This window comes from Aulonocara stuartgranti, assembly GCF_965226115.1.
Source record: "Aulonocara stuartgranti genome assembly, chromosome: 10".
Taxonomy (NCBI): domain Eukaryota; kingdom Metazoa; phylum Chordata; class Actinopteri; order Cichliformes; family Cichlidae; genus Aulonocara; species Aulonocara stuartgranti.
Genome location: NC_138946.1, coordinates 4,381,031 through 4,394,829, shown reverse-complemented (window position 1 = coordinate 4,394,829; position 13,799 = coordinate 4,381,031). Strand labels below are relative to the sequence as shown.

Sequence of the window (13,799 nt, the reverse complement as noted above, 5' to 3'; positions counted from 1 at the left end):
GTCAGCACAGACCCTCCCCTAGCCCCGCTGCACGCAGCCACGAGGAAACCGTCACCTAAGAGCCAACAGAGCCCCTAATTGGCCATGACCGCTACCCCGGGTTGAGCCCCCCCAAGGAAGATGCCCCCAGGGAACCCCCCGACGCCCTAAGCCTGTCCCTACCCCCACACCAATCACAACAGTGAAGGTGGGACCAAACTATGACCCCCCACCCCCACTAGGTGATGGAGCTGATCAAAGGAGCAAAAACCGAAAAAAAAGCCAAACCGAAATTGCTAAAAAACAAAAGTGCAGTTCTTTAAATGGCCACTTGAGGCTGACTTTAAAGGTGCATTGGTTGCTGTAGACTCCCATGATAAACCATTAGAGGAAAAACAAATATTTATTGCCTGGGATTTTTTTTTAAAAAAAGTCTCTATGACAAATATATTTTATAAAACTATTTCTTTGAAATTTTACACACGATGTGTGACGCATTATCAGGTGCATCATCATCGCTTGTGGTGTTGGCGTCTTTTGACAGTTTGCTTTTCAATTGCCTGACAATTAATAATTCAAGGTTCAAGGTTCAAGGTTCTTTATTTGTCACATGCATAGTTATACAAGTATAACACACAGTGAAATGTAGCCTGACACACTCCTCGACATGTGGAAAAAAAAATTTTGGGGGGGGGAGAGGAAAAACATTTATATATATATATATATATATATATACATTGGGTGAATGTGCAGCAGTAGCAGCAAGCAGGTGAATTCTGTACATTAATATGAATAGACATCTGACTATTGAATAGACATCTGACTATAATGTGGCTCATTCCCTGCTGAATTTTACTACAGACTATGCAAGAAGTACATTTCAATGCACACATAATCTTGTTGGATAGTTACATACTTCTGGTATTTTAATCATCATCATTGTATGCTATATTCAGTAGAAGCAATTGCAGGGAGGTTTTTGGTGCAGCATCCTGTTTGTGACTGATTTTACGTGGCAACAAGCAGGAACCTCACCCTTGTCAGGTGTTGAGGAATACACATTTCCCTCTACAAACCCAACAGAAAGCGTCCCTGACTGATCTGAAGGCCATATTTAAAAAAAAAAAAATTTTTTTTGCCCAAGTTGGGTTGCATTAACTGATAGCCAATTAACCCAAATAACAATAATGATAATAATAAAGATGTCAAGGACCTAAATGCTAAAGTAGAGGTTTCCAAACAAAGTTTCAAAAACAAATGAGTTGCATCCCATTGGCATCTTTTGTATGCAGTCTTTGTTTTTCATTCACTGTAGTTTTTTTCTTTTCAGTCACTGTAGTTCATTAAAATAGCAACTATGTTTCATAAGGACAATAAATTGCAGGCAAGCATTGCTGCCTGCAATTTATTGCTCCTGCATGAAAGACTACATTTACAGCACATAAAGAGAAGTTTTCCTCAGCTGCTCAGTTTTGGGTGACATTTGAGTCTTAAGCGCCATTTGAATCCAGTTAACCTCTAGTGGGATTTTGTGGTAGCTGATGATTTAAGTCATTGATCTGTATGTGATCTCGGCCTTGCCAAAATTACAGGATTTGGTCTGTGACAGAATTTCCACAGGAAGGTTATGTAACCTTTCACGGTTGTCATTTCTAATTTGATTGAGTAGTGAGTCTCATCCAGCATGAAGAAGAAGACTATAAAGACACTGGAGGGAAGATGAAAGTGAATGTCTCAACGCTGTTTCCTCTGTTTTACCCCACGTTTCTCTCTTTTTTTCTCAAAAAAATCTGTTTTACATACTTTTTTCACCTGTCTTCACAAGCTGTGGGTAGTGACCAAAAGAATGAGATTGCCGAAACAAGTGGAGGAAATGAGCTTCCTCTGATGGGTGACTGGCCTATTGAAAAGCGGGCATACACTGTGTGATTTTTTTCAGTTGCGTTATTCAGCTCCTGCTCAAACTGTACGACTGAATTTCAGGGGTTAGACGTTCGTAGGTCACGATGCATGTTCTCACACTATACAGCCCAATGCTCTGATGTGACCTGAGTGCTCACCATGTCCATGACATGAAGTGATAACATGAAGGCTGTAGCACAAAATCTGTCTCTCGCTCTCCCTCTCTGTCTTACACACACACACACACACACACACACACACACACACACACACACACACACACACACACACACACACACACACAATTTTCACAGTTGTTGCTGTTGTGATAATTTTAGGAGGCCACATCAAAAAGCCTCAGATGAGCTTGCCAAAGTTCTACAAGTTGGGCCTCCATCATTTGTGTCCAGATCACATGCTGCACTGCTAGTTGTGAGGTGTTAATCGCTTTTCATTACCCCATGTATACTACACGATGCACAACCCACACAATGGTTGCACAAGTGAAAAATGGTCTCAAAATGGGCCAAAAATTGTACAGTTTATGCTCAGCTTTAGAGATAGGGTGAGAAGTTCAGCCATTCTTGAAGGGCTCAGAGTAGAGCTGCTGCTCCTCCACATCAAAAGGAACCAGTTGAGGTGGTTCGCACATCTGACAAGGATGCCTCCTGGGTGCTTCCTGGATAAGGTGTTCCGGGCATGTCCCACTAGGAGGAGGCCCCGGGGGAGATCCAGGACATGCTGGAGAGATTATATCTCTCTGCAGGCCCCGGACAAGCTGGAGGAGGTGGCTGGGGAGAAAGAGGTCTGGGCTTCTCTGCTTAGGCTGCTGCCCCACGACTGGCCCTGGATAAGCGGAAGAAGATATTGAACCACCAACCTTCCAATAAGTAGATGACTTGTTCTACCTCCTGAGGTCATATCTGACAAGGATAGGCAAAGGAAGGAAGGAAGGTAGGAAGGATGGATGGATGGATGGATACTTTTGTTTTCACAAGCCATATCTGACCCACAGTTGGTAAAATGAAGGAGGACAGAAAACATTTTTACCAGTAAAAAAACCCCCAAAAATACCACAGAGGCTGTGTTTGTTAAAATACACCTTCCTCTTATGAGATTTAAAGTACAGAAGGACCAGAGAACAGGAACACATTAAACAAATTGGGCTGCAGTTGTCTTTTTATATTTATATATTTTTATATTTGTATAAAAAAAAACATTACAGTATACTGCGGCTTGGCAGCGTGTTTTTAATTCTATTTCATGCACATTGCATCCATCAGCTTATATTTTTATAGTTTATATATCCTATTAGATTAGGCAAGGCAAGGCAAGGCAAGTTTATTTGTATAGCACAATTCAACAACAAGGTGATTCAAAGTGCTTTACAGAGACATTAGAAACAAGAACAAATAAAAAGCATGATTTAAAATTGATTAAAACAAGCAAATAAACTAACTAACTAATTAACAAACAAACAACAAACAACAGTATATAAAATCAAAACAGATAAAATCAGAACAGTAGATAAAATCAGTAGTTAAATGTAAGTTTTGAAATTTAAGCTTAAAGTGTGGATTTGGTGCTTTATTCAAATGCAGCTGAGAACAGGTGAGTCTTCAACCTGGATTTAAATAAACTGAGTGTTTCAGCTGATCTGAGGCTTTCTGGGAGTTTGTTCCAGATATAAGGAGCATAAAAGCTGAATGCAGCTTCTCCGTGTCTGGTTCTGACTCTGGGAACTGATAAAAGACCGGATCCAGATGACCTGAGGGATCTGGATGGTTCATACCGGGTCAGGAGGTCATTGATGTATTTTGGTCCTAAACCATTCAGAGCTTTATAGGCCAGCATCAGAACTTTAAAGTCTATCCTCTGACGGACAGGCAGCCAGTGTAAGGACCTCAGAGCTGGACTGATGTGGTCCACTTTTTTGGTCTTAGTGAGGACTCGAGCAGCAGAGTTCTGAATGAGCTGTAGTTGTCTGACTGATTTTTTAGGTAGACCTGTAAAGATGCTGTTACAGTAATCAAGCCTACTAAAGATGAATGCATGGACTAGTTTTTCCAGGTCCTGTTGAGACATCAGATCTTTTATCCTTGATATATTCTTGAGGTGATAGTAAGCTGACTTTGTTATTGTCTTAATGTGTTTTTCTAAGTTTAGGTCTGCATCCATCACTACACCCAAATTTCTCGCCTGGTTTGTGGTTTTTAGATGTATAGATTGAAGTTCTCTGGTGACCTGTAATCGTTTTTCTTTGGCGCCAAAGACTATTACCTCAGTTTTGTTTTTGTTTAGCTGGAGAAAATTGTGGCACAACCAGTCATTGATTTCCTCAATGCATTTACCAAGAGCCTGTACAGGGCCTCGGTCTCCTGGTGACATTGTAATATATATTTGTGTGTCATCTGCATAGCTGTGATAGTTTATTTTGTTGTTGTTTATAATCTGTGCCAGTGGGAGCATGTAGATGTTAAACAGAAGGGGTCCCAAGATGGAACCTTGGGGAACTCCACATGTGATACTTGTCTGCTCAGATGTGAAGTTACCTACTGATACAAAGTATTTCCTGTTTTCTACGTATGTTTTGAACCAGTTTAGTACAGTTCCTGAAAGACCTGTCCAGTTCTCCAGTCGTTTGAGTAATATGTTGTGGTCAACCGTATCAAATGCTGCACTGAGATCCAGTAAAACTAGGACTGACATTTTTCCACTGTCTGTATTCAGACATATGTCATTAAACACTTTGGTCAGAGCGGTTTCAGTGCTGTGGTTCTGTCTAAAACCTGACTGGAAGGCATCGTAGCAATTATTCTGTTTTAAGAAGTAATTGAGCTGTTGAGAAACTGCTTTTTCAATGATCTTACTTAAAAACGGGAGATTTGAGATCGGCCTGTAGTTGTTCATTTGTGTCTTGTCAAGATTGTCCTTTTTCAGTATAGGTTTGATTACAGCAGTTTTTAGTGATTCTGGAAACACACCTGATAATAAAGAAAAGTTGACGATCTGTAACAGGTCTGACTCTAAAGTCTTTGAGACCTTTTTGAAAAAACTTGTTGGCAGGACATCTAAACAGCAGGAGGAGGAGTTCAGTTGACCTAAGATGTCCTCCAGGTCTTTGCTGTTAATAGGTTGAAACTGTTTCATGGTATTTAAGCAGTTTTTTGGTGGACACAGTACATATCCTGGATCTGCTGTTGATGTACCAATTGCTTGTCTAATTTTTTGGATTTTTTCAGTGAAGAATTTGGCAAAGTCATTGCAGGCCATGGTCGAATGAAGTTCAGCTGCCACTGACACAGGAGGGTTTGTTAGCCTGTCAACTGTAGAAAATAAGACCCGAGCATTATGGCTGTTTTTAGTGATGATGTCAGAGAAGTAGGACCTCCTTGCATTCCTCAGTTGTAAATTATAATTGTGAAGTTTCTCTTTATAAATGTCATAATGAACTTGGAGGTTTGTTTTTCTCCATCTGCGCTCAGCTTTCCTACACTCTCTTTTTTCATTTTTCACCAGTGTGGAGTTTCTCCATGGAGACTTTTTCCTTCCAGAGATAACCTTCACCTTAATGGGAGCAATAGTGTCCATTACATTTAACATGTTAGCATTGAAGCTATTGACGAGCTCATTGACTGACCCTCTGGGCAGGTCAGGTGTTAATGGGAAGACCTGGTTAAAAATTGCACTACTGTGTTCAGTTATACACCGTTTTGTGATCACTGTTGTTGATATATTTGTGTGGGCTGAGATTTTACTTTCAAAGAAAACACAGTAATGATCAGACAGGCCCACATCAGACACAGTAACCTTTGAAATGCTCAGGCCCTTGGCGATCAGTAGGTCAAGAGTGTGTCCTCTATTATGTGTGGCCTCTGTTACATGCTGAGTCAGCCCAAAGTTGCCCAGAGTGTTACTCAGGTCTTTAGTCCCTTTGTCCTGAGGGTTGTCCACATGAATGTTAAAATCCCCAGCAATAATTACACAGTCGAGATCAACACAGATCACAGACAGCAGTTCACTGAGGTCATTAAAAAAAGTCTGTGCAGTATTTGGGAGGCCCGTAAACATTAAGAAACACAACTTTGGATGGGGCCTTCAGCTGTAAAGCCACATATTCAAAAGACTGAAAAATTCCAGGAGATAGCTGCTTACATTGAAATGATTCATTAAATAAGACAGCAACCCCTCCTCCTCTCCTGCTCGCCCTGACCTCACTGATAAAACTGTAGTTAGGAGGGGTCGTCTCGATGAGAACAGCTCCACTGTTACTTTGGTCCAACCAAGTTTCAGTTAAAAACATAAAATCAAGGCTGTGCTCAGTGATTAAATCATTAATTAAAAATGTTTTCCCAGCTAGAGATCTAATGTTTAATAAAGCCAACTTAAGTGTTTTAGAGGTATTACTTGTCCCCTCGTGTTTGGGAGCAGTCTGTGGCACACAAGGTATGTTTACTATGTTTAAAGATCTTTTAGATTAGTGTATCTTTGTGAAATTGTGGGATTCCAACAATGCAGAGTGTTTGACCTTCAGAGATATAAACATTTCACACACATTATGTCTTTTTACATAGATTTCATACCTATACTATTTATTTGTTTCACTCTATTCAGTTAGAGTCTAGAACCGTGTTTCATGACCTGCAAAACAAATGAATAGGTGGTTACTTTTGACAAAGTTGTAGCACAAATATAAAACATGAGGGCACACACTGTTGACAAAACAAGCTCTCTTTTCTATAGTAGGTGTGTGTATGCATGTGTGTTAGGTCATTAATACAGCTATCGAACCACAATGTTTCAAATGATGAATGCTGCCTCTTGTGCCATGTGTGTACTATTTTTGTGTCTGCCTTTGGAATTGACAGTGCTGTTTTTACTCGAGCCCAACAGTGATTAGCCGAGCATTACTGCTGGCGCTGTTCTCCGGGAGACAAAAGCAGATAAATGTAGGCAATTATTTCTGCTTCAGCAGCTTTAGCTAAAGTACCATTTCACCTTTCTGTAAGCGAGAAACTGAAATCCTACCTGGGGAAAATTAAAGATGATCCATTCGCTCGCTCCCTCTCTTTCCCTCCCCGGCTTGTAAAATATAACAACTGCAATGCACACTATCTGCAGGGATTCGATAAGGTTGTTGAGTGATACAAGTGATTCAAAAACTGCTTCTTTTGGGTAATGAGTCATCAGCTTTACTACCTCACTGTCTCCAGTCTGCAAAGTGCATCCTATTGTCAGCTGTTTACGATGTCTGCAGGCAAGCCAGTCTCACATTAAGATGTGTAATAGCTACATTAGTCCACAGGGTAAAACATATTAGTTCTATAATTGTTGCATTCCTGCAGTTTTTTTAATTGTCATTGTTACTTCACTACATCAACTTTTTAGTGACTGCCAAGATTATTTTGCTTTATAGATGGAAAGAGTCAACATTTCTCCAAACCCTGAATTGGACAAGCAGTCAAGAAAATAGTTCTCATTTATAATGTAATCGTTCTAATATAGAACTATTATTTATTTATTTATTTATTTATTTATTTTCACTGTTCATTTTAAAACCTGCTCTTTCGTTAGATTTAAGCACCAAAAAGCAAGATAGCTTACATAATAATAATAGTAAATAAAAGCTATTGACAATTAAGCTATTACAAATTTAGGTGCAACTGGAGCTCATCTGCCAGCTCAGCTTGAAATCGATCGAATCAATACTTTCAGCAAACCTCCTTAAAAACAGACAAATGTACAAAGACACAGTAGCACGTATTGGCAGCAGGTATTACATTTGTTATATTTATCTACGTTTTTATTGCCATCTGGTTAGCTAATGTTTGCCTTGCCTGTAACAGTCAGTCACAGTGCTATTCCTTTTCTACCCCTTTATGCATCATAGTTGTTAGACTAGTTGTGTGTTTATAGCGTCAAACTTTAAATCACTGTTAAAATGCACATCATGACAATGTCAATACTGCATTTCACTGCATCTTTGCATTCTGCTAATCAGCATTTCACTGCAATGACATGAATTTGAATCAAATCTAGCTTTCATGTCAGAAGCAAAATCCATTGTATTTTATACATGTACAGTACAGAAAATGTCAAAGGCAAAGCTATTCAGTTTCTTGTGTGAGTGTATGTAAATGGGCAGAGGAATTTATTTCTCTTGCAATGGAGGGCCACCTAAAATCTTGCCTAGGGCACCAAAGTGGTTAGAAGCAGGACTGATGTAGGATATAGATGTAGAAGGACATCAAGCACCCATGAGTGCCTTGAAAACTGCCACTATTCCATTCCATTCTGTCCATTCAATCAAACTCTATTGGTCTATTAACCATGTACTAACTCTGTTGCCATTTCAGACCTGCCACTCCCACCTCTCTGCTTTCCCTCCAGTATGATCACCTTTGGGCTTTTAAACCATCTCCAAATCCTGGAGTTTGATTTTGTCTCATCCTTCAGCCCTGGTGGTTTTTTAGGCCCAATTTCCTGAATCATCAGAAAAAAAAGGTATCCTCTGAGCTTTACTCCTTAAAAAACATAGAACAGCACATATAAATATACAAAAGGCAATAAAAAACAAGAGACACAAGTAGTGAGACTGTTCATTAATCAGCAGATGCTATAATGATCCATTGACTGTTAGCTTATTTTCAAGCAAAGGTGCAAAGCAATAACTATCACGTAAGGTGCCTGGCTCCTTGAACCAGGGTTATCAGGGGTTTTTCTCATATTTCTCTCTTCTTCAAGTCTTGAATGAAGAGTAGATAGAACTGAAACAAACATTTATTTTTAGGTCCATTCTGCTACTGATACATACTTTAGGTTTCTGAATATTAAACTTGTTTCTGCCTTTCATAGTGTGTAACTTGAAGGCCCTGAGCACTTTCTCGCACACTGAAAACACTGGGATGATAAAAAAAATTTGAACATTACCTAATAAGACTGATTCAGGACAGACAGTTATTCTAAACTTTTCTAGCAGTCCTTCACAAACAGGGAACAGTCTGTCTATTCTCTCCATCTGTCAGCTGCTGCTGGCTCTTCCTCCTCCTCTTCCTCACACACTGCTGAGTTTTCCTGGTGGATCATCAGGGGTGCAAAGCCTCACAGATGATGTGCAGCAATGGGTCCCTCAGTCTGTCCTCACTCTGGACACTTGCAGTTGTCACACATGGAAATCAAATGTGTGATAAGCTGCAGGATTAAAACACAAGTGTAACTTATAAACACATGTTCATACTTTTATTCCACAATCAGAGAGAAAGAAACAGAGAGAGAGTGCAGGACAGACAGGTGACAGTCTCAGGTGTACACACTGCTACAAAACAGCACAAGAGAAGGAGGATTTAGTGTTTGTGTTATTACGAGTGTAAACAAGAAGAGTTCCAGATGGTACAGTGGACACATGTGTGACTGCTGTGATTAAAGCATCTTTCTTTCAGCTTAACGAGTGAACCGTCAGCTCGTTCAAACACACGTTAAAGTCCGTTTGGCTCGACACCACCGAACAGAGGCAGCAATTGTTAAGGTTCGTTCGAGTTAGGGAAGAGAAGAAAGCAAGCCCAAGTCGAAGTAGGTGTCAAAAATAGTGATCTTTATTACACACTCTGTGCACTAAGAGTGGGAAAAGACAATTTGCAATCGAATCCTCTCGTCAACTGAAGCATCAGTCTCCTTATATTGCCTTTATGACATCACAGTTGGATCTTTACTGGAAATGATCTCAAATGATAACAATTCCCCGCCTATCCCAAAGTTTTCCCTTATAAAGACATCAACTGCTACTCTTAAGAGAAAAACAAGTGTGTATTACATTGTGCATTTTGTGAAAGTGTATTTATCAGAAAAACTGTCCTCAGATGACCCTCCTATTATTACTAAGTGTGTAGGTGACCGTGCGTGTGTTACATAAGTGCGTGCATGTAAGTAGAGGCCAGCGTACGTGCATAACTACACGCAGGCCTGCCAGGGCCCAACAGGACTCGTGGATCTGTATAGTGTGACTGCTCTGCTCTAACGTGCAACAACTTTATATAAACAGTCAGTGTGGATTAATATAAACAGTCAGTGTACATTAATATTTGCTCAAAGTAACACAGATGTAATTAAAAGATTATACTGTCAACAGATTCAACAATGGCAAATGAATAATCAATGATAACTGATTGTGAGAATACAAAATAAAATATCTCCTGATCACACTCCTCCTCTTTGGGCTGGCTTGCCAGCCCAACTCACACCAGGATTTATTTCCAAACCAAACAAACACGTTATGACACTTATCAATCCCAACGCCTCCGTTGTTTTCCAATTTTCCCACAACCCAGCTGTTCTTTTAGCTTCGGACTCGAGTTTCAGCCTGACACGCTTCAGGCCCCTTTACCACCTCCTCTTGGAGTGAAGAAACGCCCTCAGATTCTTCTTTCTTCGACTTCCGGGGTTATACCACCCTTCAGTCGTCACACAGATCTCGTTGGTCTCTGGTGTTCCTAGTTTTCGCCAACCCCTTCCTGGTTATCGCTGTGGTTATGGGATCCATCTTCTCAAGGAGCCCCAAGGCCATGACACTTGACCCCAGTTGCTGTGAAGGATCCCCATATCTCCGTGTCCCCGTCTGGTGTCTGTTCCCTTCTCTGCAAGAGACAGAAAGCCAACACCTCTCCTGCGCTGGCTCTCCTAACCTAATGTTGTTGACTTTGTTTATTCCAATCCTATGCCATGCTTATGTGTGTAAGCGTGCATGCATTTAACCCTCTGCACGTGAAGTCAATAGCTCCAATATATCAATCCGATCCGTTGTCGGATGAAGCTTTTGACCTTCACAGACTAAGTGCCAGCTCCTTATAAGCACATTTGCAATGTGTGTATAAAAATGAACAACAGACCTCAAACAAATTGGGCATTCTTAATTCTAACTTGAGTGTAGTACTCAGTTTCTGATCATCTAATTATGCTTCTCACTCGTTCCCTAAATTGTCTAGAAACCTTTAATTTTGCCATACCTAAATTATTAAAACACAGACCAAATGATAGACCCCCTATATAGCTTTTACCTTTATGAGCACACTTCAATAATGAGCAACAACCTGCAATCTGTACCAAAAAATCTTCATGGTCCCACCTGCAATTAAAGATCAGATGCATTTTATACCTGTTTTAATTCCTCCTTATATAGAACCTCCTCAGTTTCAGGTTAGTAGCGATTAGTCTCAATTAATCGTTCTAGTTGTATTTTGCAATTCAGCTAAAAAGCAAACCTGTTACAGTAAACAGCTTATTTACAACCACCTGCAAATCATAAGAGTAATAAAAGATTCAGCACAACAGACAAGTATCATGTTCAGGATTTCTCCAATCATTAAATCACTAATATTGCCACAATTTGCTTTATTCACCCTTTGGGCAATGTTATTCCAAGAGAGAGAGAGAGAGAGAGAGAGAGAGAGAGAGAGAGAGAGAGAGAGAGAGAGAGAGCGAGAGCCCCTAATGGCCAGTTAGTGGGCTCTAGGTTAAACTGTCCCCAAATTAGTTATTTGTTATTATTACTTGTTTTCATGTCACTTGTCTGTTTTCTACTGCACCCTTCTCACCAAAGCAAAGCAAACATTAGCAGCACATTGACCGTAGTCAGGCATCCACATCCCATAGGTGCTATAAAAACATTTCCTGTAAAAGAATCACAGTTTTCAAGACAGGGTGTGTCTCCCCCAACACTCTCACCAGAATACAGTGTAATAGCATCCCCAACTCCTAACCCATAAACACCGTTTCTTCACACATCCGCCCAGAAATCCTGTAATAGAAAAACATTAAAACTGTAACCCTGTAGGGAAGAAAATGTAAATGGTAACGCTGCGCAGTTACCTCTGTAAGCAACACAAGACACAAAAATGGCATTTACAGGTTCACTCATCCTCGAATATTTTGTCATCCTTCTACTCCTGTAAAAAGAAACACACATAAATTCATCCACCCTTTTATCCTATCTAGGTGGAGGTGGTTAACCTTGAGTCATGGTCAAGTCTTGTCATCTTTTACCAGTCAGTCCGTTTGTTTTTATTCCCAGTCTTTCATCCATTCATCCATTCTTTGCTGATAGTGAAACCTGTCGTCGCATTTAGTTTCCACACTCAGCAAAATGACGTCATCTCAAAAAGAAAACAAGAACTTGAGTTTGGATTACCTCGCTGAATCCTTTTTTAGACAGGGACTCTCGTTTCTAATTGTCCCCACAAGTGTTTCCTCCAGAACCCATTTCAATGCGGAGAAACTCACTTACAACAATTTTCTCGCCGACGTGTAATGCTTGTAATTTCCGATGTGCAGATCTGCGTAAAGAAAAGATTCAGAAACAAAACACTGCACTGTTCAAAATATAAAACAAAATAAAATGAAAAATAACAAAAACAAAATGCAGACGCCCGGGTCTTAGGACTTGTCACTGAATATTCTTCCCATCAATAAAAATACCAACCTAAACCTACACAGAGTCAAATCAACACCACCTCAACCTTTTCATATTCCTAAACCTATATGTTTTGCGTTCGTGAAACAAAATTGAACCATTAAGTAATTTGAGCTCTTGAAATGTTTTAATTCTCTTAATTCTGCCAGTTTATTTCAACACTTATTCAATGACTTTTATTCAACTGCTACTTGGTGACTCGAATTTTACCTGTTCAAATTGCCTAGGGTTCAACAAAGTCTAGATCCCCGTTATCATGAAACTTGAACGGTGTACGATGATTTACTTACAGTAATTTAGAATCATCACTCAACCTAGCTCTACTACTGGCACTGCGCGACTTTTCTCACACTGGAAACCAGAATTTAGTACAGAACTTTAATGCCTCAGGCAATCGTGCTCAAGGGCTGTCCCCCCTTCTCTTCTTCTTTGTCCGTGTGTTCCTCCTTTATTAAATCTCCATCACAATGACATGGCGCTCTGAAATAAAACTCACACTGTTAATTCCTCATTTTCACTCTGCACCACTGCTCAGAGTGTTTTCTTTTCTTTTTAGTGTACAGTAAACAATTGAGTCGAGGCCTTAAGCCCCAGATATCTCGCACAGGCATCGTTTTCATAACCAAACCGCTCCGGACTCTGCTCCCCAGACCACACAAATGCCCTCTGGGCTTATTATTATAGCATATTCTATATTTGACTTTGTTGTGTGCAGCATTGAGCCTTTGTCAGTAAAGCATTCTTCATTGCAGCAGCTGGAGCATTGTGTGTCACTTCTTAGTAAATTAAGTCAACATTTTGATTTTAGTGCATGGGTATGTATCAGTTTTCACTCCCTCAACGAGTGCATAAGTGTTCATGTGTGTGTTTCTCTTCATTCTAAGTCGGCGCATGCAGAAGTGTGTGTTCGTGTGTTGGTGTATGTTTGTGTTCATCACCTTCCTGTTCTGTAGTTTAGGTAAACCAGCGGCCTGAAGCATGCCCTAGGGTCCTCCCCTCCTCTTTGGGTCTGTTTCCATCCGTTGTTGCAGCTGCCTACATCTTCTCCTTGTAACTTGACCCTTTTGCTTCTGTAGCTCTTTCAGGGTTTACTCCTGCTGTTGGAGCTTTGCGTCAAGTCTGACGACCTCCTGCTCCAGCAAGCTTCCGCCTGATTTCAAGTCCTGTACGTGAAACTCCACATCTGACTGATGAGTTCCATTAGCAGCCAGCTCCTCCGGAGCCATGCTCAGTTTCTGCTCTGATGCCTTAAGCTCTTACTGAGGGCAAAAACCTCAGAGTCTTTTCCTTCCACGTCAGATCAGAGTCTATTTATGTTGTCTTTCCTTTGCTCCACGGCCTTCTGCAGCTCTTCCGTTCGGCTCTTCTCAGAGGTCAGCATTCTTTTGCTCACCCTCCCTTTTCCTCCGGGCTCCATGCGCGTCTCGTCACAGCTCTGTCAGCTGACGGAGTCTGG

At 40.5% G+C, this 13,799-nt stretch overlaps 1 protein-coding gene across 1 annotated transcript in view; it reads right to left on the bottom strand.

Moving 5' to 3' along the window:
- The window catches only part of LOC309715617 (uncharacterized protein), a gene marked incomplete at its 5' end in the record, with an annotated part of 34,071 nt that extends 20,502 nt beyond the window's left edge, over positions 1–13,569 (bottom strand). Inside the window, 2 exons of the mRNA XM_082548860.1 lie at positions 12,154–12,206; positions 13,436–13,569. Coding sequence (XP_082404986.1) covers positions 12,154–12,206; positions 13,436–13,569 — 187 coding nt within the window. The remainder of the gene's footprint in view (positions 1–12,153; positions 12,207–13,435) is intronic.
- Positions 13,570–13,799: the final 230 nt, after the last annotated feature.